Source organism: Microcebus murinus, chromosome 2 (genome assembly GCF_040939455.1).
Source record: "Microcebus murinus isolate Inina chromosome 2, M.murinus_Inina_mat1.0, whole genome shotgun sequence".
Lineage (NCBI taxonomy): Eukaryota > Metazoa > Chordata > Mammalia > Primates > Cheirogaleidae > Microcebus > Microcebus murinus.
In genome coordinates, this window is record NC_134105.1 from 21,525,857 (window position 1) to 21,547,568 (window position 21,712).

At 56.8% G+C, this 21,712-nt stretch overlaps 1 protein-coding gene across 1 annotated transcript in view; it reads right to left on the minus strand.

Annotated features, from left to right (window-relative positions):
- The window catches only part of SDC3 (syndecan 3), a 36,590-nt gene extending 25,896 nt beyond the window's left edge, over window positions 1-10,694 (minus strand). Inside the window, exon 1 of the mRNA XM_075995965.1 lies at window positions 10,452-10,694. Coding sequence (XP_075852080.1) covers window positions 10,452-10,589 — 138 coding nt within the window. The 5' untranslated portion in view covers window positions 10,590-10,694. The remainder of the gene's footprint in view (window positions 1-10,451) is intronic.
- Window positions 10,695-21,712: the final 11,018 nt, after the last annotated feature.

The window sequence follows — 21,712 nt, forward strand, 5'->3', positions numbered from 1 at the left end:
AGACAGGTAAAGGGAAGAAACATGGCACAGAGGATGATGCCCTGCCCCGGGAATCAGGAGACTCCTAGTACTAGTCCTTAGTTCCAGCTCAGCCACCAACTTGCTGTGTTACTTCGAGCAAGCCAATGTACCTCTCTGAGCTTCAATTATCCCAAATGTAAAATAAGCAAGTGGAACTACAGGATCTCAGAAGATACTCACTATAACTTGAGGTCTATGCTTTGGCTTCAGTTTCCCCTTTGAGATAATGAGCAACTTGGACAGGAGTATTTTCAAGGGCCCTTCCAGCTGAAATAATCTCCAGTCCTCTGATCTTTCTGCAGTCTGGGCTAGCCTCAGCCCATGGCCCAATATGGACAGAAAACACGTGGCGGAAAACAGATGCATGTGGAAGTCAAGAGCCCCCAGGCCTGAGAATGGGCTTCCCGACAACAGCCACATGAGTTCAGGTACCTAGCAAGGCCTGGCTGACCTTAACTTCATCCTGTCCAGGGCACCACACTTTACAGTTTGCAATGCATGAGACATCATGGAACAGTGCTTATGCACTAGATTGGACTCTGGAGCCAGACTGCATGAGTTCAAATCCCAACTTGGCCATTCACAGCTCTGTGACCTTGGATAAGTTATTTAACCTCTCTGTGCCTTGATTTCCTCTTTTGTACAATTGAGATACTAATGGTATCTCCCTCATAAGGTTATTGTAAGGATTGAGGTTTCATACATGAGACATTTGGCAGAGTGTCTTGTACGTGGCAGGCACTCAACAGGCAGAAACTAATATTGTCACATCCGTGCTCCTGGCATCTCATGCCACCTCCTCAGGGCAGTAGAGCTGCCCCCATTTCACAGACCGCACCCTCTACCTGCAGGACAGAGCCCAAATGCCTTGGTTTGGACTCAAAGCCCATCTTGTGAGCCAATGGGGGCTTCCCATGTTGAGGTTTTGTGGGGTTCAGCCCCAGAACACCTGGGGCACAGGAGGTACCCAGTGAGTGTCTGTTAAATGCATGAAACACACTCTCATCAGAAACAGCGCCCCTACAGCAGTAACCCCTCCACCCCAAAGGAGGTGCTCCCCTCCCCACCCTCCCCAAGTGGGAACCGCTGCCTTTAACTAGCTGTAGTTCCCTAATATACCACGACCTTTCCTGCGCCCGAGCCTTTGTCCACCCTGGTCTCTCTGCCTGTCAACGCCACCTTCCTGCAAGGGCTAGTGCAAAGGCCGCCTCCCTCACGGAGCCTTCCCTGAGTCCAGAGTCAAAACCAGCCTCTGGTTCCCTGACTCGTTGCCGTGGCCCCTCTCCTGTGCCAGCCCCCTCGGCTGACAGCTTCCCGAGGTCAGGGGCCAAGCTGAGCCCCTGGGGGTCTCCAGTTCCCAGCACAGGTCAGACACAGAGGGGCATCAGTAAACCACGGCCAAAGCGTCTGGCAGGTCAGCAGCAGAGTGTGAGTGAGGACGCAGTCCCGGACTCCCTGTCCAGTGCTCCTTCTTTGCTCAGGAAACCAGACTCACCGCCCAGCCCCCAGTTGGCCTGGACTTGACCGGCCATGCCCCAGCAGTCTGGGAGACGGACGCCTCCCACCCCAGCCCAAGGGGAACCACGCGCAGGCCACGTGGAGGAAGCAGGCCCCCCATCCTCCCCAGCCCAGCTGTCCTGCCCCACTTCCCCCCCGGCCACCCTGTGTCCAGCCTTGTCCTCTCTGGCCTCGGGTCCTTCTAACATCAAAGTTCCTCAAATGTGGAGACTAAGGGGCCCCGGGCCACCCATCCCATTTCCCCATTTCACAGATGTGGAAGTGGAGGCCCGCGGGGATAAAAGGCTGCCACCATCACTTGACCTCTTGGGGACAGCAGGATAATTAAAATAAAAGTAGCCACCCAGCAGCTTCCTTCTAACCAGCTGCACCTCCCGACCCTCCTCCTCGCCACGGCCTAACGGGTTGGAGCCCCAGCCCCACTGCACAGAAGAGGAAACTGAGTCCAGACTCGCTTGGCCGAGTTCACTGCTAATGGCAGAGCAGGGACTCGACCCGTCAGGGAGGGGGAGGGGGGAGGGTCTCCTCAGCGCTTCCCTTCCGCGCCTCCCTGAAACCTGGCAGACACACCGCCCCAAGCAAGGCACGCCGGACAGGCCCAGGAAACACACGCGCGACCCCACTGACCACTGGCAGCCCCTGGCTCAGGGTCGCACGCAGTAGGCGCTCAACAAGTGCCTGGATGAACAAGGCGACCAAAAGACGGCCCCTGTGCACAGGCTCCTGCGCGTTTGCCTTGGCCACCGACGTCCCTGAACGAGCACCTTGGGGAGCCCCCAGCCTCCGGGGACAGGGCCCTTCTAAGTGCCTCACCTTGAGCAAGCCACTCAACCCCTGCTCCTCTGTGTCTCCACCTGTAAAATGGGGTGACAACACCAGCCTCGCAGGAGGGTCACGGTGCGGATTAAGCGAGGTAAAACGCAGTAAGCATGAGAACCGGGCCTGGTACCTGGCTCGCACTCCTAAGTACTGGCCGTCATTGTCACTGTCATCGTTGGTGCCGGTGTCTGCCTCCCTGACGCAGGGAGCATCCTGAGGACGGGAACCAGGCAGGATGAAGCTGCAGACACCCCACCCCACCCCACCGGCAGCCAGGCCAAGGGGGCAGTGAGCACGGGGCAGGCCACACGGGGCAGGCCACACGGGGCAGTGAGCATGGGGCAGGCCACACGGGGCAGACCACACGGGCAAAGACTGCCCGGTCACCCACACCCTGCTGGGCCTGGGACAGGAGCAGTGTATGGGTTCCGCCGGGCACCCAAAAAGCAAAAGTGCCCTGCTGCCCACCCCGCTCTCCAGGAGCCTAGCCTACTCAGTCCCCACAGCGTCCCCCAAGCCCCAGCCCAGGGAGGGGACAGGTCTAATAAGCCACCCACAGCCCCTGGTGCCCACAATCGAATTGGCAATCAGTTTGCTGCAATTAGATTTCCCAGATCCTGCTGGTGATTGATTCTAAATTACCCTCATTAAAGTCTGGGCTGGCGGCAGGGATGGGGGAAGGCAGGATGGATGGGGGGTCTATCTGGCAACACAGGGGTGCAGGAAGCTCTAGGGCAGGGTTCCCAACCTATGGTGAGTTGCATAATTATTTCATTATATATTACAATGTAATAATAATAGAAATAAAGCACACAATACATGTAATGCACTTGGATCATCCTAAAACCACCCCCCCCAGGTCCGTGGAAGAATCGTTTCCATGAAAATGGTCCCTGGTGCCAAAAATGTTGGGGACCACTGCTCTAGGGGTGCTTGGGCCAAAGCTGACCCCAGGGTGAATCAACACTGCTGGCAGCTGAGAAGCTCATGGCCCACCCCAGAAAACGCTGGTCCTGAAGGGGTGCAATGACAAGATCAACAACGGGGCAGACCGAGCTCTGCAGAAGTGGCAAATGAACACCAGGCTCCACCAGTTCCTGCCTGCTGAGCTTTGGCAGGTGGCTTAACATCTCTGAGCCTTCTGAGTAGGGGGAGTGCCACCCCCATCTGAGAGCACTGGAATGAGACCATCTAAGGCTGGAGAACCAGCCCAAGCCATGCAAGGCCCCAGGCTGCCTCTGGGCCATCGCCTATGGGATGTCAGGCTCTGGGGTGGACCGGCTCCCTAGGGCTCTCCCAGCCCTGAGGTCCTGAGTAAATGTCCCCAGCCCTACCCCGGCCAGGGCTGGAGTGTCGCCACGTCCTGGGCTCATGCTGCAAATAACAAGGCCTCCCTGGTGTTCTAGGACTGGAAGGGCCTAGAGAGGTCAAGTCTTGCCCTCTGCCTCCAGACCGGCCTGCAGGCTGCCCAACGGCTCTGGGGAACCAAATTCCCCGAAACTCAGCACCATGAGGCACTAGAAAGTGCTTCCTCTAATCTGACTTAAATCCTGCCTGCTCCAGCGGGGAGTCTCAGCCCCTGTTCTCCCTCTAAGGGTAGTCCTCACCCCCGGGGTTCTCCTTCAGTTCAAACTGGGTTCCCACACTCTCCAAGGGAAAACCCCCCACTCCCAAAAAGCAATTCTTCGGTAAGACCAAGAGAGGGACAGGAAAAGAGCAGAAGCCAAGCAGGGAAACGGGAGGCGCCAGCATGCGCAGGAGCAGCCCACGCCTTAGTCACTTCATCATTTACTTCTTATTATTTATTCTCAAACAACCCGGAGGCCCATTAAAGAAAAGGAGACTGAGGCTCAGAGAGGGTGCGTGAATCTGCCAAGGTCACAGAGCAACCCTGGACCAGCTGGCTCCAGGGTCCTGCTCCTACTACTTCAAGCGGCACCCTCAGGCCTGCAGACCCCAAAACAGACTGAGCCCCAGGGCCTGGGTGCCCCCCCCCCGGGCTGGGACAGTGGGGGTGGTGGCACCCTCTCCACCCGTGTGATAGGCCAGCTCAGCGTTCCCTGCCCTCCACCCGCAGCGGCCAGGTAGGGGGACGGCAGACCGTTTGTCTGGGCCACCCCCACCCCCACTGCTGGGCCCTCGGCCTCGCTCAGACTCCCCCTGTAATCACAGCTTCCTGTTTGGCGCTGAGGCTGGGCCTGGCCGGTGGGGGAGGGGAGCGGCCGCCCCTCTGGCCAGGGCAGCTCTGGGGAGGGGGCCGGAAGTGGAGTGAAGTGAAGGCTACCCCGCCAGCCTCCTGGCATCCTGGGAGGCTGGGAGCCAAGGCCAGTGGGGGTGGGGGCGCAGCCAACAAATATGTCCTGGGAGCCAGCCCGATGTCCCCAGGACGGGATGTTACAGGGGACAGAGGCCTGGAGGGGCCAGCGAGACGAGCCAGGTGGTCCGGGACCAGCCCAGCCCCCGCTCCTGCTGGGGTGGGAGTTGGGGGGATGGTGGGAACGAGGGGCTGGATCCTGGGCAGCTGCTGGCTCCGGCCACCCTCCCTGCCCCCACAGACACAAAATCACAGGGCTCCAGGCAGCTGGGCCAGAGCCCGGAGCCACAGCGCCCTGTCCCGCCCAGGCGTGGTGGTGACAGCGTCTTGGTGCTCAGACCCTCAGACCGCAGCCCCGCCCCATACGCCCCCCTGGCGCCTCTCGGCCCACGGGGACACGCCAGCCTCGCTGTTCCCCAACCCACCCACACAGGAAAGGACAGGACACAGCCCTGGCCTGGGTTCCAGCGCTCACAGCCCTGGCTTCCTTCCTTCCTTCATTCATTTATCCCCTCATTCATTCACTCACACCCACTGGAACCCAATTCTGGGCCAGGCCGGGCGCAAAGGGGCCCCTGGGGGTTCCGTGAGAAACCAGGCAGCCACAGAGCCTGCCCCAGGGTGCTCACAGGCTACGGAGAAAGCACCCTGACACCACGCCTGGCTGCTGGGTGACCCCCACCGAGTCACGCTCCCTCTCTGGTCCCCAGTCACTGTTAGGCCGGAGAGAATCTTAGATGCCATGAGGCCAAGACTCAGGGCTGGGGCAGCAGGGACATGGGTCAGGCTCCACGCAACTTTCCAAGGGTCAGAGGAGGTTAGAGGCAGGCCGACACCTCTGCAGAGAGCCAGCCCCAGCACTGCAGGGACCCTGTGCACGCCGGGGAGGGGGGGACGCGGGGGCGGGGGGACCAGGGCTTTCTACACCCCACTCATCCTGAGCTTCCACACATTTCCCCTTTCCCGTGCCCTGACCACATGACCCAGACACGCGGCCCCGCATGAGCGCACGCGCTCACACACAAAGAGCACACGAGCCCCTGTGAGCACACACGCACACACACACACACACACAATCTCCTGACGGTTTATAAAGCTCTCTCCCCCTTCCCCGCCCCATCCATTCCCGGTGGCCCCCAAAGTGGCCCCTTGTACAGATGACAGTGCCTTGCAAGGAGGCGGCAGGTACAGGAAGGGCCCTGGGTGAGCCCCGTCCCCATCTGCATCGCTGTCCCCCAAGGCTACGGAAGAAGTAAATGAGAGAAGACACGGGACTCGCCTGGCAAGAGCGGGCACTTATTAAACAGCAGCTAACACGGCTTAATGTTGGCAGCAGGGAGGCCCAGAGAGGTAAAGTAACTTGCCCAAGATCGCACAGCAGGAGGGAGTGGAATGAGGACTGCAGCACAGTTCTATTAGCCTGCCAGGCCCTGGCTCAATCCAGCTCTGTCAGTTTCTGGCTGTGTGACTTTCAGCAGCTTACTTAACCTCTCTGTGCCTCAGTTTCCTCATTTATAAAATTGGGGTTCTAATAATCCCTACCTCAAAAGATCATCATAAGGATTAAATAAGCCAATACATACAAAGTGCTTGGTGGGCCAGGCTGTCAGTGGGCATTAGCTGCTGTCTCTACTGCTAAACCCTCAGAGGTGTGGAGCCTGCCCGCCTGCCCGCCAAACTGTGCCCTCAGCCCCTGCTGGATGGGGGGGGATGGGGGGGGCAGGGGGAGATGGGCCCTCGGAGGACTTTATGGCATTTCACCCCAGCTTGCTCACCCGCTCCAGCCCTCAGGAGCCCTACCGCAGCCCCAGTTAGGTGACCCGTCCTCTCCCCGAGCCACTCTAAGGGAGCGTCCCAGCGCCAATGGCTGCTGGGGACAGCTCTGTCTTGACCTCCTTCTCCCCCTTAGCATGACCCCCTCCGCCACCCCGCTGCTGCCCGGCTTTTCCAGAGCCCAGCACAGTGCTGCCCCACACCACTGGCCTCCCAGGGGCCCCAGACCCCAATCCATGGGGGGAGACCCATTTGTTTTCAAAAGGCCAAACTGCTTTTCTCTCCAGCAGAGCTGTCTCATACCAACCCCCAGCACGAGGGGACAAGAAGAAACACGCTGAATTCACAGCTGGAGGCATTGTGCTGCTCCCCAGACAGCGGGTTCAAATCCCAACTCTGTCATTAGTGTTTTGTCACACACTCCCAATAACGGGCTTATAAGCCAAGTTTTTGTCCCCAGCTGACAGGTAAAAGAGCTGAGGGTCAAGGCAGGCTACAGCTTGCTCAGTGTCATGTGGGGACCATGTCCCTGGCTTAGCTCAAACCCTCCTCCTCCAGGAAGCCCTCCCTGACCCCCTCCAGGCTCCCTCCTGCAGAGGCCCCATCTCCCCAGCGCCCACTGCAGGACAGGCTGCGCACAGCCTGCGGGAGCGCAGTTCCTCGTCTCCGCACCCCTGCGAGGCTCACACTGTTACTGCCCCCATTTGACAGAAGACGACCTTGAGACAGAGAGAGAAATCCCTAACCCGAAACCACACAGCTTGCGTCTGTCCCCAGAGCCCTGCTGCCTTGGGTGGTAACAGGCAGAGACCCCTGCAGTGTCCCCGTGTGTTCCCTAACTGCTGGAAGGGGGGGGGCTCACCTTAGAGCCTGGCCCGGCACAGCCGGGGGACCCTAGCTTTTCATTTTTATAGTGAGGACAGTCTCACTCCCGCGACCCAAGGCTTGGGTAGCCTGGAGGGGAGAAGCGCGGGGACCCCATGATTGAAATGGGAGGTGGGGGAGCAGGAACCACCAGGCCTGGGGGTGAGGCTTCAAAAGAATTCCCTAATTGACCCCCGCCCCCGCCACACACACACAGCCTCCCACCCTTCCACTCCGCACCCCTACCACCTTCCCAACCACAGAATGGCAACTCTGTAACAGAACAAGAAGTCAATGTTTGCTGAGCACCTAGCATGTGCCAGGCGATGTCCAAAAAGCTTTCCAAATAAACCCCTTTCATTCTCCTATTCTCCCCATTTTTATAGCAATGGAAACTAAGACACAGAGAGGTTAAGTAATTTTCACAAGGTCACACAGCCACAAAGTAGTGAACTCCCGTCACTGGGCATATTCACACGAGACTAAGTGGCACCTAAGATCCCTTCTAGCCCTGGACTTTTAAAAGAACATGTTTCAAAAGCTAAAATTTCCAGATTCTCCACATTCAAACCCTTTCTGGGTTTTAAGTACAGCAGCTGAGATGGCCCTGAAGGCAGATGTCCCTCCGAGTCCTGGTCACTTGCTCTGTCAGGAGAGGGAACCCCCAAAGGAGATGCCAGGGGACACACACCCCGACTCACCACCTGCAGCATGAGTGAGACCTGCTGTCCCCGCCCTGAAAGCTGCACACACGCACCACTCCCTCGACGGCTGGCGGGCGGACCAGGGTCCCCTTACCCCTGCGTCCCTGAGCAGCCACTGCCTACCTGCCAAGGCCGCTCCCGGAGCCTCCCTGGCTGGGACTCTTCTGGTCTAAGCTCAGTCCGTCCTGCTGCAGCCAGAGCCCTCTTGCTCTGGGGTGGCACCCTGGCAACCATGCACCAGCCATCGACCCTTTTCCTACCAGGCCAGATGAGGACAAGAGGGGCGAGGCCCCACCTCAACTGCCTGCCCCCCAGGAAAGGCGTGAGGCCCCCAGAGGGACATCCGCCGCTAGCACCTCGCTGGAGCCGCAGCCCCTTCTCTCCCCACAGCCAAGCCCACCATCTCGGCTCCAGGCGCAGCCCCTGGGGGTCTGCCGGATCTGCCACCCAACAGTGGGTCCGAGCCAGGCCCTCAGATTCAGGGCACCCTGCTTGCAGAGGGCCTACTGTGCACCAGGTCCTTCAATGCGCTCACCTAATTCCCTCCTTCCTCGGGGTGTGAATTATCGGCCTTGTTTTACGGATGAGGAACAGTCATTCAGCAAAGGAAGTGATGTCCCAGCGTCACACAGCTCTGGACTCCCACCTGGCCCCCAAGTCTAAAGCATTTTGTCCTGAGCCCCTTTTCATTCATTTCTACTCCAAACATGTAACTGAGTCCCTCTGTGTACGGACGGGCCCACCTGTCATCTCATTTAATCTGCATCCTCTGAGGAGGGTATTATTAGCCCCATTTCGCAGAGGGGAAACTGAGGCTCAGAAAAATGAGATGACTTGCCCAAACTACACCATCAATCAGTGGCAGCAGGATTTGAACCCAAGGCTGTGTGATTTCTGAGTCTTTGATTTTAAGGATGGTCTTTCAGAAATGTAGCTGAGAAAGTGACCCTAGCTGCTAGGACAGGCTGGGTCCCCACCGCTCCCAGGGATCTCTTGTCCTCACCCCACTAGGGGAGGACTCGGGACTCCCAGGCCACCAGGTGCCTCACACAGGTGGGCACTCAGCGCTCCCCTCCCCCGGCTGACAGCCCCCAGATAGGGAAGGCTGAGCAGGGGCTTGGCAGTCCAAGAGGCAACCTGGGGGCCCTGCCCACCGAGTGTGGCCCACAGCAGGAAGGGCCCTGCAGGACAGGCTGGGTCCCTTTCAGTCTGGGGAAGGTGGGGCAGCACAGCCCCTGGAACCAGCCAAGGAGGCTGGACTTAGACGTCCCCAGGATCTGCACCTGTGCCCGTGCAGAAACTCCCTTGGGACCCCGGTCCCTCAAAGGGGAGGTGGTCCTTCCTCCCTCTCCCTCCTGCTCTCCCCTGGAGCTGGGACCAAGCATGGCTGCGGCGGTCACTCAAAGGGACACTCAGGGGTCACTTCCTACATACACTCACCTCTACCTGCGCACACTGGGACCCCCAGGGTCCATGCCCCACGTCCGGGTCACGCAGGCACCTGCATGCACACGCTCGAGTGTGCACTCACACGCGCCCATGGTCCGGCACACGCCCACCTGAGGTCTTCCCCTACTCGCCCTCAGCCCTGCAGGCGGCGGCCATGGCCAACAGTGGCCCAGCGGGCACTGGCACACAACGCGCACAATGGGTCCCCTCACACGACCCCACACACGGAGGCACGGTGCCCCCCCCCCCGTGGCGCTCCCATCCTTCACCCGCACACACCCACAGGACCCTGGGCCCCTCGCTGAGGTGGCTGCACACACCGGCACCGAACAGGGTCACCCTCACTCGCCCCCTCAGGTCACCTTCACCAAGTCGCCCTCCACCTCCCCCTCGCAGGCCCCCACTGTCCTGGCAGGCGGAGTCCGGCAGCGACCCAGGGAGGAACCAAATGCACCCCCTCCCCCAGCGGGGGGATCGACCGGATTCCCTAAAAGTGGCGGCGATCTGGGCACACCCACGAGGCAGGAGCCGCGCTCACTCCAGCCCAAGACACACCCAGCGCGGCCCGCGCCCCCGGCCCGCCGCCGCCAGGCCTTCCCGGCTTCCCAGGCCGGGGCAGGGGTCCCGCTCGGCCCGCGGCAGGCGGGCCAGGGAGCCACTGGGCGGTGGGGGGCACAGAGCTGACGACCCGCGCTCCAGGTGCCGCCCGGCTTCTCTGGGGAGGGGTCCCGGAGGAAGGAGAAGTGAGCCCCCAAAAGATGACCGGTGGCGGGGGTGGCCTCCCCCCACGATGCCGGCAGCGCAGCGCCCGCGGGGGCCGGGAGCGGAGGAGGGGCGCCCGGGGGAGGGGTGCGGGTGGCCGTGGGGGAGGGGCAGGGAGGCAGCCGGGGGACGCCGCGGGGGTCCCGGGCGGGGGTCCCGGGCGGGGCGGGCGCCCGCGCGGGGGGCGGCCCCCGGAGGCCGGGGTAGGGCGGGCGCGCGTCACTCACCCCCGCGGCGCGCCCCGCCAGCAGCAGCAGCAGCAGCGGCGGCAGGAGCAGCCCGCGGGCCCCGGGCCCGGCCGCGGCCCCGGTCCCCGCGCCTGCCCCGCTGGCGGCCCCTGCGCGGTGCGGCGGCCCGGGCTTCATGGCGGCGGCGGCGGCGGGCGCCTTTGTTCCCGAGGCGGCGGCGGGGCGGCTGCTCGGCGGCGGCGCGGCCCGGCGGCTGCACCGACGCGCTCGGCTCGCGGGCTCCGGCTCGGCCGCCCGGCTCCGCCTCGCAGCTCCGCGCCCACAGCGGCCGCGCCCGCAGGAAGCGTGCGCCACCGCCGCCGCCGGGCCGCCCCCAGCGCGGGCGGAGCGGGAGGAGGGGCAGGGGCGGGGCGGCCGGAGCGCGCCCCCCGCGGCCGCCGCACGCGAGGCCGGGTCCCCGCCCCCGCCCGGCCCGGGAGCCCGCCGCCCAGCCCCGGGCGCACCCCAGCCCTGGCGCGGCCGCCCAGGTTCGGAGCCGCGCGGCCGTGCGACCCGGGACGGGTGGCCTGCCTCGCCAGCCTCGGTCTGGAGAACCGGAGCCCGCGGAACGCCCCTGTCGCTGTCGTGGGGGTTGCCAGGGAAGGGCCCTGCGTGGGATGCCAGGGCACCGGCCTGGCTCGTTTTAGGCTCCGAGTGGATGGCGGCACGTGCGCTGTCATCAGCAGCACCCCGTGCGGCTCCACTCGCAGGTCTCTTCCCGGACGCCCTTCCTCACCCGACACCCACCCACACGGTCTGCAGAGTGGGCCAGAGGCCGTCCAAGACCGCGGGCTTCGATGTCTCCAGGACACCGATGGGCTGGGTGACCTCAGACCAGGCCTGGTCCTCTCGGAGCCTCAGTCTCCCCACTGCACCGTGTGGCTGTTGACTTCCGGGCCCTGTCACTGTGGGTCTGCAGAGGAAAAGACATGCAGACCTGGGGGCTAACCTGCTTCTCCACCAGCTGTGTGGCCTCCAGCAAGCCCGCCAGTTTCCTGAGACTCAGATTCCGCCGGGTAGAACGCGGCCACCCCTCAGTGCAGGGGGGTGTGCAAAGTCCGCTCCGGTAGCAACACCGTGCGCTGGGGGTCCTTCCCCCGCGTGGTCTTGCGCCTTTCCCCAGCTGGCGGACCCCACGCTGCCTGCTGATCCAAGTCTCCCCCGGCTGTGAGCTCCAGGCAGCGGGGGAGCTTGGGCCTGCCTTCGTCACTGCCATGTCCCCAACCCCAGCGCAGGGCCTGGCACACAGTGGGTGCCCAGCACGAACTTGTTGAATCAATGAATTTTGCTTGTCATTTACCTGGGATCGCTCCCTCCCACACATATAGGGGGACACGGTGGTGTAAACATTCATTAAACCCTGACCACATGCCGGGTGCCAAGCACTTTCCACGGGTAGTCTCATTGTCTCGGGAACTTCTGAGATCCTTGCTGCCAATATCGCCACTCCTCAGATGGAGAAACTGAGCGCCAGAGAGAAGAGGTTAATGCCAGGGGGCTGTGTGCCTTGGCCCTCAGCCACTGTCCTTTCTAGCCCCTGTCTCCCAGCACCCAGCTCAGGGCCTGCCACGAAGACATAGTAATAGGAATTGAATTGAGTTGAAGCTGGAACCGTTCCCCCAAGGAAGGGGAACCAGGATGAATGGAGCAGGTAGGAGAGGGGTAGGGTAGGTTGGCCTGGAGGAAGGGACTCTGGGCACCAGCCGTAGGTTTTGGGTAACAAAGGTCAACTCAACATAGGGTGGAGTGAATTAGAACTTCCCTGAGGGGGAGTGAGCGTCCAGTCCCTAAAGAACAAGTAAGGCCAGGCTAGCTGCCCTTTGGAAGAGATTCTGGAGGAGAGAAGGATGCTTTCCAAATCTGAGGTTCAACAACTCTGAAGTCCCAGCCTCTGAAAATCCCGTTCCCAAATCTATTGGCATTCTGGCCCCTGGGCACGTTGGGCAGATGGGCAGGGAGAGGCTGGTGGGTCTCAGCAGATGGGGGCTGGCGTGAGCTGCGCTGGCACAGCTCGGAGTGGGAGAGCTCTAGCTCTGCGTTGGGCAAGAATCCGGGTCCAAACCCCAGTTCTGCCAGTTAGGAGCTGTGCTATGTTGGATGTGTGACCTAACCTCTCTGAGCCAGTTCCCCAACTGTACTACAGAGAAAATGATCACGTAGGGTTCATTCATTCATTCAGCAAGGGTAAACTGAGTGCCTACCGTGTGGTGAGGATGACATGAGCTTGTCCCTGCCATTGTAATGGGGGTTCAACAAAGGTGACTGGGATGGAGCTTATGGAGGAAGGCGCCATATGTAAGGAAAACATGATCTTCCAAAGGGGCTGAGCAGGCCCAGGAAACAGACTGGCTCCCAGGAGGCCCCAACGGCCGACAGGGCTAGGGGTGGTTGTTCCAAGGAGCCAGACGTCAGCTTGCGTAAGGAAGGACTTTCTACAGGTGGAGCCGGCCACACAGGGCAGCGGCTATTATCAGGGGCAGAGTACCCTGCCTTGGGAGGCATGCACAGCTCCCAGGACACGTAGCAGCGAGACCATTAGGAGGGTTCCCATGCACAAGGTGGGCAGCGAGCACAGCCCGTATTCGGAGGCTCCCACCAGCTCTGAGACTTCTGGAAGCAGCAGCCCCCTCTTCCCTGCCACCCTGGGGAGAAGGTGGCGGGCGGGGCAGCGGGAGCCTGTGATCTGGACAGGCTGGGAGCGCCACCTGCTGTTCCTCAAAGATAATGGCTGCAGCTAGTACTGGGACGGGTCCGCACCCCGGGGGCCCATCCTGCTCCCCGCCCCCTGCCCAGGGCCTCCCCAAGGCTCCCAGATGTGCGCGTTCACCTCCCCTCGAGCACACGCCCATTCGCAGTCACCCTCCCCCGGGCCTCCCTGTGCATCCGAGCCACACCCCAGCACACTCAGGGTCTCCCCTCGCCGTGTCGTAACCACCCCTCAGCCACCTGTCACAACACTCACAGCCCACCTGGCCACTCAGAGCGCACACTCTCTCCTCTGGGAAGACTTCCTGGCTCCCTCAGGGTGGTCAGGGCTGGTTCTGCCTCGCACCCTGATCACGCCCATCCTGCACTCCACACCCACTTTCAGTGTCTGCTCCCTGAAGTGGGAGCACCTCAGCACGCCCCATGGACAGCAGCTGTGGAGCTCAAGTGCAGCCAAGGGTGTGCAGGCACTGCTCTATAAAGTGCACGCTGGCACCCCATTTCCAGCTGAGAACCCAAGGTGCAGAGAAGTTAGGGGACAAGCCCAAGGCCCCAAAGCTGGCAGGACAGCCTGACCCAGGCCAACAGTTGCACTGCAATGCCAAGTGCAGAGGGGGACTGGGAAGCAGTCACTGAGGGCACCTGCACAGTCGCACAGGTACACAGCAACCTGCAGGCGCACTCAGGTGCAGCCTGGCACCCACGCAAGCCCCCAGGCACGCCTAGTGGCCGTGTCTCACCACGCCCAGCCCACCCGCACCCTGGTCAGACCTCCCTCTGCCCTTGCCTGGGCCTCCTGGCTCGGGCAAGGCAGCGAAGGGGGAGGAGGGGGCCTCAGCCAGTGTCTCTGAGGGCCACTCAGGGGGGCCGAGACGCCTTATTCAGAGGTGCACCCCCAGGCCTAGCACGTAGGGGTGCCTAGCAATGATCACCTGACCCCTCCTGCCCCCAGCAGTCTGGCTACACAGACTGGCTCTTCGGAACCCATTCCCATGTGGCAAGGAGAGCCAAGATGTATTGAGGGCTTGCCATGTGCCGGGCGCTGTTCTGACGCTTGCCAGACACACTGTCCTTTACTCCCCCCACGGTCCTGCAATCGGTCGGGGTACACGGGGTTGCTGCTGTGAGCCCCAAATGAGCTAACACTTCTAACGGAGCCAGCGCTTAACAGCCAGTAATGGAGTTTACGCTTTACTTTGTCCCCACTATACAGCTGGGGAATCTGGGGCTCAGAGAAGCTCAGTAACTTGCCCTAGGTCACACAGCCAGGCAGCGTGATGACACCTTCGGCACCGTCCTATGCCATCCCCACGGGCACAGGGAGACTCTGTGGTCCTACCCAGCCCTCCCAAACACCAGTGCCTTCTGCGCTCGAGGCCTCCCCTCCCGACCCCCATCTCCCCTCCCCACCCCAGCCTCCTCCCAGCACCACTTCCTGTCTTGCCCAAGCATCGGGACAGAGCCAAGAGCTCAGGTTTGCTTCCCAGAAAGTCTGAGTGACAGCATTCCTGGATGTCATTGACCCCACAGCTCAGGAACCAAAAGAGGATTCTGGCAAAAGGGCTCCAGACCAGGAGGACCCAAAAGGCTGCTGCGAGGACCCACAGGGCCTGTGGGGGCCCGGGGGCAGGCCTGGTCTCCCTCCAGGGGGAGTCCTGGCACCCAAGGGATCCGACCTGTGTGAGGGTCTCTCGGGGCCAAGCCCCGGCCCGAGTACTGAGCAAGGCAGGTGAGCTTTGCCAGACTGCCCTGTGTGCTGGGCAAGCCCTTCCGAGATGAGGGGTGGTGACGCCGCAGGGCACGCAGCTGTCACGCATCTGAGGATCCGAACCCAGACCCCTCCTAGGACTGTTAGCTGGGGGGGGTTGCAAACTGTGGAGCCCACAGAGTTCCCCAGAGGTGGCTGAGGACTGGTGTGGGTGGCAGGGGGGTAATCAGGTTTCCTTTGAGCTCAGGAGCAAGGCTGGGCTGGCCTTGCAGGAAGGGCGAGGCTGAGCAGCCCCCAGCGGGACCCATGGCTGTGAAAGCCCCCCGTCTCCGGGTCAGGTCTGGCCTGGTGCCAGGCCAATGGTGGGGTGGGGGGAGAGGAGGGCTCTGGGACCCCAAGCTGGGTAGGGGTGGAGACAGGATGAGTCCTGCTTCTGTGGGGCCTGAAGCTTATATAATCTGAGGAACTCATGAGTACAGAATTAGGAACAAGGCCTTAGAAGGGGGCTGTGCAAGGGAGGGGTCCTGCAGCCTCAGCTCCATTCGTAGTACAGCAAATGTACGTCTGAATGGAAGCCCCCAGCCCCCCTTGACAGCAGGACTGGGAAGGGAGGGGCTACTACCACGGAGAGGTAATCTAGGAAGGCTTCTTGGCGGTGGTGACATCTCACCTGGCCCATAGCAAGCAGGCCTCGGAGAAGTGGGTGCTTGGAAGTGGTCCCGTGGAGGCTGAGCCCCACCCGGGATGCCAGCCTCCGAGGTCTGGAGCGCCAGTTTGAGGGTTCATCCTCATAGCAAGTGGGTGGATGAGGCCTAGAACATTCTGAGGCGTTGTGCACGGTGACCTAGAATAGACGGAGCATGCAGGGCCTTGTCCTGCTCCCTGACCCACCCTACCTTATCTGCCCAGTGCTCAGGTGAGAAAACTGAAGCCCAAAAGGGAGAGACGTGACTGACCCGAGGTCGCACGGTCAGACTGTGGCAGAACCGGGACTGAATCCAAGTGGCTGCACTCCCCGTCCTGGGGGCTTTCTCTCCAGCCCCTTCTCCCTGGCCCTGCTGCCTGCAGAAACAGGACAGGCCCTCCCACACCCGGGAGCCTCATCTGCGGCCACAGTTCATCCCACTCTGGCCAGTCCAGGTCACAGGGCTGCGGGGGCGGGGCAGGAGCACCTGCGCACACATCTGCCTGCTTCCCCGCGTGGGGGTGGGGGAGCGGGTGGGGGACAGAAGAGGGAAGGGCACTGCCCTAGAAGCTTTTCCACCAACACACCCCCGGCCTGGGAATAAATTGCACATTTGCAGTCATTTTCCTGGAAGAAAATAAAAGCCTCTAAAAATATATTTTCTTTCTCATCTCATCCTGCGGCTAGAACAGCCCAGCTGCGAGGCGCCCAAAGTGGCAGTGCGGAGAGTGGCCGGGCCAAGGGAGCAGGGGGAGCCCCTGTACTGAGGGCGTGGGAACCCGACCTCCGAGTCACTCTGAGCACAGCTGTCCTTGAGGTATTTCTCGGGTCTGGTGGGTTTTGTTGTTTGGATTTTCCAACTCTTGGAGGCTAGCATTCAAACTTCAGCCTGCAGTTGCTGGGCCTCCGCGGGGGCGTTGATGGGGCGACCACCCAAGGGCGGAGGCAGGCAAGAGACAGGTAGCTGCTTTCAGGTGGGACGCCCCTGCTCCGCCCCTCACCACTTTGTATGCCCCTGACAGGCACTTCCTGGGCCTCAGTTTCCTTCTCTGTGAATGGGTCAGATCAGGGCCAAACCTAATTCCCAGCACCCTGCAGGTGGCCCTGCCACTGGCCATGGTAGAGGGCAGGAGTGGGGGACTGCCCCTTCCTGGCTGGCGACCTGGGCCAGTGTCCTCCCCTGTGAGTCAGAGCCGGGGACGGTGCCCGGGGTTGGAGGTTGGGCGGTGACAGCACAGGGCAAGACCCACAGTCACGGCTGCGCTGGCCGCACTGTTCAAGCCATTCTCCCTACGGTCTGCCCCAGGCCTGAGGTGGGAGGGCTGTGGGACTCCCCACTGGAACTGAGAGAGGGAAACTGAGGCTCCTCCGGGGGGCTGCAGGCCCCTGGAACAGGATGACCGAGGGCCCCCAGAGCCGCCCGTCCAGCCCTGCCCTGGGACGTGCCTCCACCCTGGGCTCTGCGGTGCCCCGGGAAGTCTCCAGAGTCCCGGCAGTGGGCAGCTTGCGTGCAAGTGGGGGGAAGAAACAGGTTTCCAGAGGCCCCTCCCAGGTGGGGACAGGATGTGCCTCTTGGGGCCAAGTGCCACAGGGGAAATGGGCCTTCTGACCCGCCCAGAGCAGGGCTGGGCCGCGCCTGTTTTTGTGCTATGTGTTAGTTACCTACCACTGCGTAACAAGTTGTCCCCAAACACAGGGGCTAGAACCAACAACAAATATTTATTATGTCATGAAGTTTCTGTGGATTAGGGATTTGGGAGCAGCTTAGATGTGTGGTTGTGGTTTGGGATGTTAAAGAAAAATGTGAGTCACAATAAAATTTTTCTTTTTTCGTTTTTTTTTTTTTTTGAGACAAAGTCTCACTCTGTTGCCTGGGCTAGAGTGAGTGCTGTGGTGTCAGCCTAGCTCACAGCAACCTCAAACTCCTGGGCTCAAGCAATCCTCCTGCCTCAGCTCCCGAGTAGCTGGGACCATGCGCCACCATGCCCAGCTAATTTTTTCTATATATTTTAAACTGTCCAGCTAATTTCTTTCTATTTTTAGAAGAGATGGGGTCTCACTCTTGCTCAGGCTGGTCTCAAACTCCTGAGCTCAAATGGTGCACCTGCCTTGGCCTCCCAGAGTGCTAGGATTACAGCACGATAAAATTTTAAAGAGTTTATTTGGGTATGAAGCAATTCATAATTGGAAAACACCAAACTGAGGGTGGTTTTGTGTCCCGACGATGAACAAGTATTTAGGGGTAAATGTGGAAGCAAAGCAAAGAAACGATTTGATTGGTTGCCTCAGTTGGTCTAACCTATGGGAAAGTCCCCAGTTACATAATTGTAAATGTCTTGGCTCCTTCTGATTGGTCGAGCTTAAGTTCTGTTTTTCTGTGTTATGGGCATTTATAAGAAATAGCTCAGGTTTCACTTATGTTTGCAAATCATGCCAGGTTGGGGTCACTTACGAGACCTTCCTGGTTTTGTGTGCTCAGGGATTCTTGAGCACATTTTAATTTACTTTGACAATGCCCCCCTTTCAGCCGTCCCTTCGGCAGGCCGAGAGTGAGACCACGCAGCGTGGCCTTACTCTGGGTCACCACTGCGGATCAGCCGTTGGAATGAAGAGTCACACAGATGTCGTCGTCGTCAACAGCTGCACTGGGATGTGAGGCCAGGAAGTCGCAGTTTCCAAAATCGCAGTCTTCACAGGCCCGAGGGGTGGGGTTGTTCATTTCTCCAGGTTGTCTAACCCTGATGGCAATCATTTGATGTGACAATGGCTAAGAAAAGCATTTAAGACCCTTGAGACGCTACAAAGTGCCGGGAAGGTGAACCCAATGACTATAAAGAGGATAATAGCCAAGGTTAGAGAAATTCCCTGGAGCAGAGACTCAACCACCTGAATAAGTCAACCGAGGAGGCAGCGCCTCTCTGATGAGAGACTTTAAATTGCGGGCAGCAATTTCTTATTAACATAGAAACAACATCTTTTAAAAAAATCAGTAAGAGCACGAGCTCCTCCTTTTTAAGCTGTGAAGGTATCAAGAATTATGTTAGAGTGCTACGGAGGCCACATTGCTCCTTTCAGGTTGTATTGCTTGAAGGGAATTCAAGTGTTCTATAAAATTAAAAGAAAACAAATGTTAACATTTGGAGCAGATTATGATCTTAGTTTGTTTTTGTTTTTGTTTTTTTGAGACAGAGTCTCACTCTGTTGCCCGGGCTAGAGTGCGGTGGTGTCAGCCTAGCTCACAGCAACCTCAAACTCCTGGGCTCAAGCGATCCTCCTGCCTCAGCCTCCTGAGTAGCTGGGACTACAAGCATGCGCCAGCATGCCCTAATTATATATATACATATATATTTATATATTTTTATTATATATAATAAAATATATTTAATATAATAAAATATATTAAAAATATATATATATATATTTTTTTAGTTGCCAAATTAATTTCTTTCTATTTTTGGTAGACATGGGGTCTCATTCTTGCTCAGGCTGGTCTCAAACTCCTGACCTTGAGCGATCCACCCGCCTCAGCCTCCCAGAGTGCTAGGATTACAGGCGTGAGCCACCGCGCTGGCCTGATCTTAGTTCTTGTGTCCACAGGTCAGCAAGTTGAGATTTCTAGATCTGAGTTTGAGGCATCTTTAGATGGTGGAATGCTGTCTCTGGTTATGTCATCCATCGTGTTCTGGTGAACTCTCCTAGGGACCTACATAGCAGCAGGCATGAAGGTTGTCCACTCTTGATCTGTTGTAGTGACTTTTTGGAAGCTTAAAGTCACCCAGTTTCAGCTTGAAGGACTCAAGAAAAGGACAGTTTTAGTTTTTAGTGAAACTAGAAAATTTCAGGATAAAATCTCAAAGAAAACAAACGCTACTAGAATTTGATAATGGGTATGCTATGGTTTTTTACTGAAATACAATCTTTTTTATAGGCACTCCTATTTTTACCCAAAATGATCAATTACTGTTTTTTTTATTAAATAAGTCATTTCATTAAACTTAAATTATTTACATAAGTGTGACAACAGTCATTTCTATGTATATTTTAAAATATAAAAATTTAATCAGAGCTTTGGTAATATCCAAGCAGTTTTATTGACTTTTTGTCAGTCAGCGTTAGTTTTTAAAAACTGATAATGAGAAATCTCAGATTAGACCTTCAAAAACTTCTCTAGGCTAAGAAGCCAAGCCAAGGACTTGCCCAATTATGTTCTGTTACAAGAACAGATTCTTATTGAAACTATGCAAATACCCATATTGCAAATAAGAATATTTAAGAAAAGTTTCCAAATTCTGGAGCAATCATGTAGGAAGAAAAAGACAAACATTCTATTTTTGTTTACAAAGGTATATTTTATCAAATTGCTGTAAGTTATAGATAGCTTAAGAAAAAAGAAAAGACAGTTCCTTACAACTAGAAAATAAGACATTAAAGAACCAGCAATTTAAGCGTTTAAATTGAAGCGTTTAAAACGCTTCAAACGAAAAATCATAAAAAATATTTTCATCAGTTAACTCAGTCTCATGTAATTTTTGGTTTTGCTTGACATTGGGTTAGCAGTTTTGTGAATCCATCAATTTCCCATTATAGATTTGAAAATTTTTACCCAATCCAATAGCATGATCTTAAAGTTATTGGAAACCTGTACTTGTCAGAGTCTTTTATTTATTTATTTATTTAACGAATGTCTTGTAATTTTGCATCATAGTTGCTTACAAATGCTTTCAGGAAAGAAATTTGGTTGTTTTTTTTTTTGTGGCATACAGTGTTTTAAAATAATAATTAGAATTGTGACTGATAACATTACACCAAGATATGCTAGATTGCTAGGAATTCCATACATTTTCTGGGACACTCATATCAATAACAAACACAACTTGAAGGAGAGTGAGCCTCACTTATTATTTGACAATGCCTCTCCTGCAATTTAACATCTCAAATAAGCCTAGTTAGTTGAACATCTGTTTTTATAAGGAGAGGAAATAAGTTCTCATGAGATACTTCAATGATGCTTCTGGAAACTCCCAAAGTTAATTTGAGGTCAAAATGATTTATATCAGCATTCAATTTTGCGAAGCTGTCAAAAACGTCAAAAAGTTTAAAACACTTGATTAAATCGGATCACAGGTCACTGAAACAATAACAAAGTGACAAAAGATTTTAAAGGCAAATACAGAAAGTTGCATGGTTGCAAAAAACCCGGCTTTTTAGGATTAAAAAAGACTCATTTTTCTTAAATAATTAAAGAGCTAATAAAAGACAGCATGAAGCATAAGAAATCATCTTGATAAAACACAAAATCTTTGTTTTCTAGGCCGATTACTTAACAGGTAGAGAGAGAAACTTCCATGCTCAAGAGCAGACCAATATTCCAAGGTAACTTTGTCTTTTTAACAGAAAGAAAACCCAATTCTAACTTTGCAGCAGGACATTATTGAACTTTAAAGTATATATAAGAAAAAAAAAAGTATATATAAGAAATCTATTAAATTTTAGCAGGTGGACCACACATAACATTCCTCTTGACCGGACGCAGTAGCTCACACCTATAATCCTAGCACTCTGGGAGGCTGAGGCAGGAGGATCGCTTGAGCCCAGGAGTTTGAGGTTGCTGTGAGCTAGGCTGACACCACTGCAGTCCACCTCGGGTGACGGAGTAAGATTCTGTCTCAAGAAAAACAATTCCTCTTTCACAGGCCTTCTACAACTTTCTATATATGTTCAGTTTTCGTCTTAGTCTTTTTCTTCTTTTTTATTCTGGAACAATCTGTCGTCTTGTTTTAAGACAAAAGTACTCTCTTTTCCCCTTAATGAAAACATGTATCTTTTACATTTTTCCTTATTAACGATATATCAGTCTGGGCAACAGAGCAAGATCCCATCTCTACAAAAAATAGAAAAATTAGCCAGGCATGGTGGCACACGCCTACAGTCCTAGTTATTCGGGAGGCTGAGGCAGGAGGATTGCTTGAGCCCAGGAGTTTGAGGTTGCTGTGAGCTAGGCTGACGCCACGGCACTCTAGCCTGGGCAACAGAGTGAGACTCTGTCTCAAAAAAAAAGAGAAAAAAAATTCTTAGCCCTTAGTAACCTTAATTTTTAGCAAAAATTAGGAAGAACATGATTTCACAGTTTTTAAATAACATGTTTCCCTATGCCATAACGTA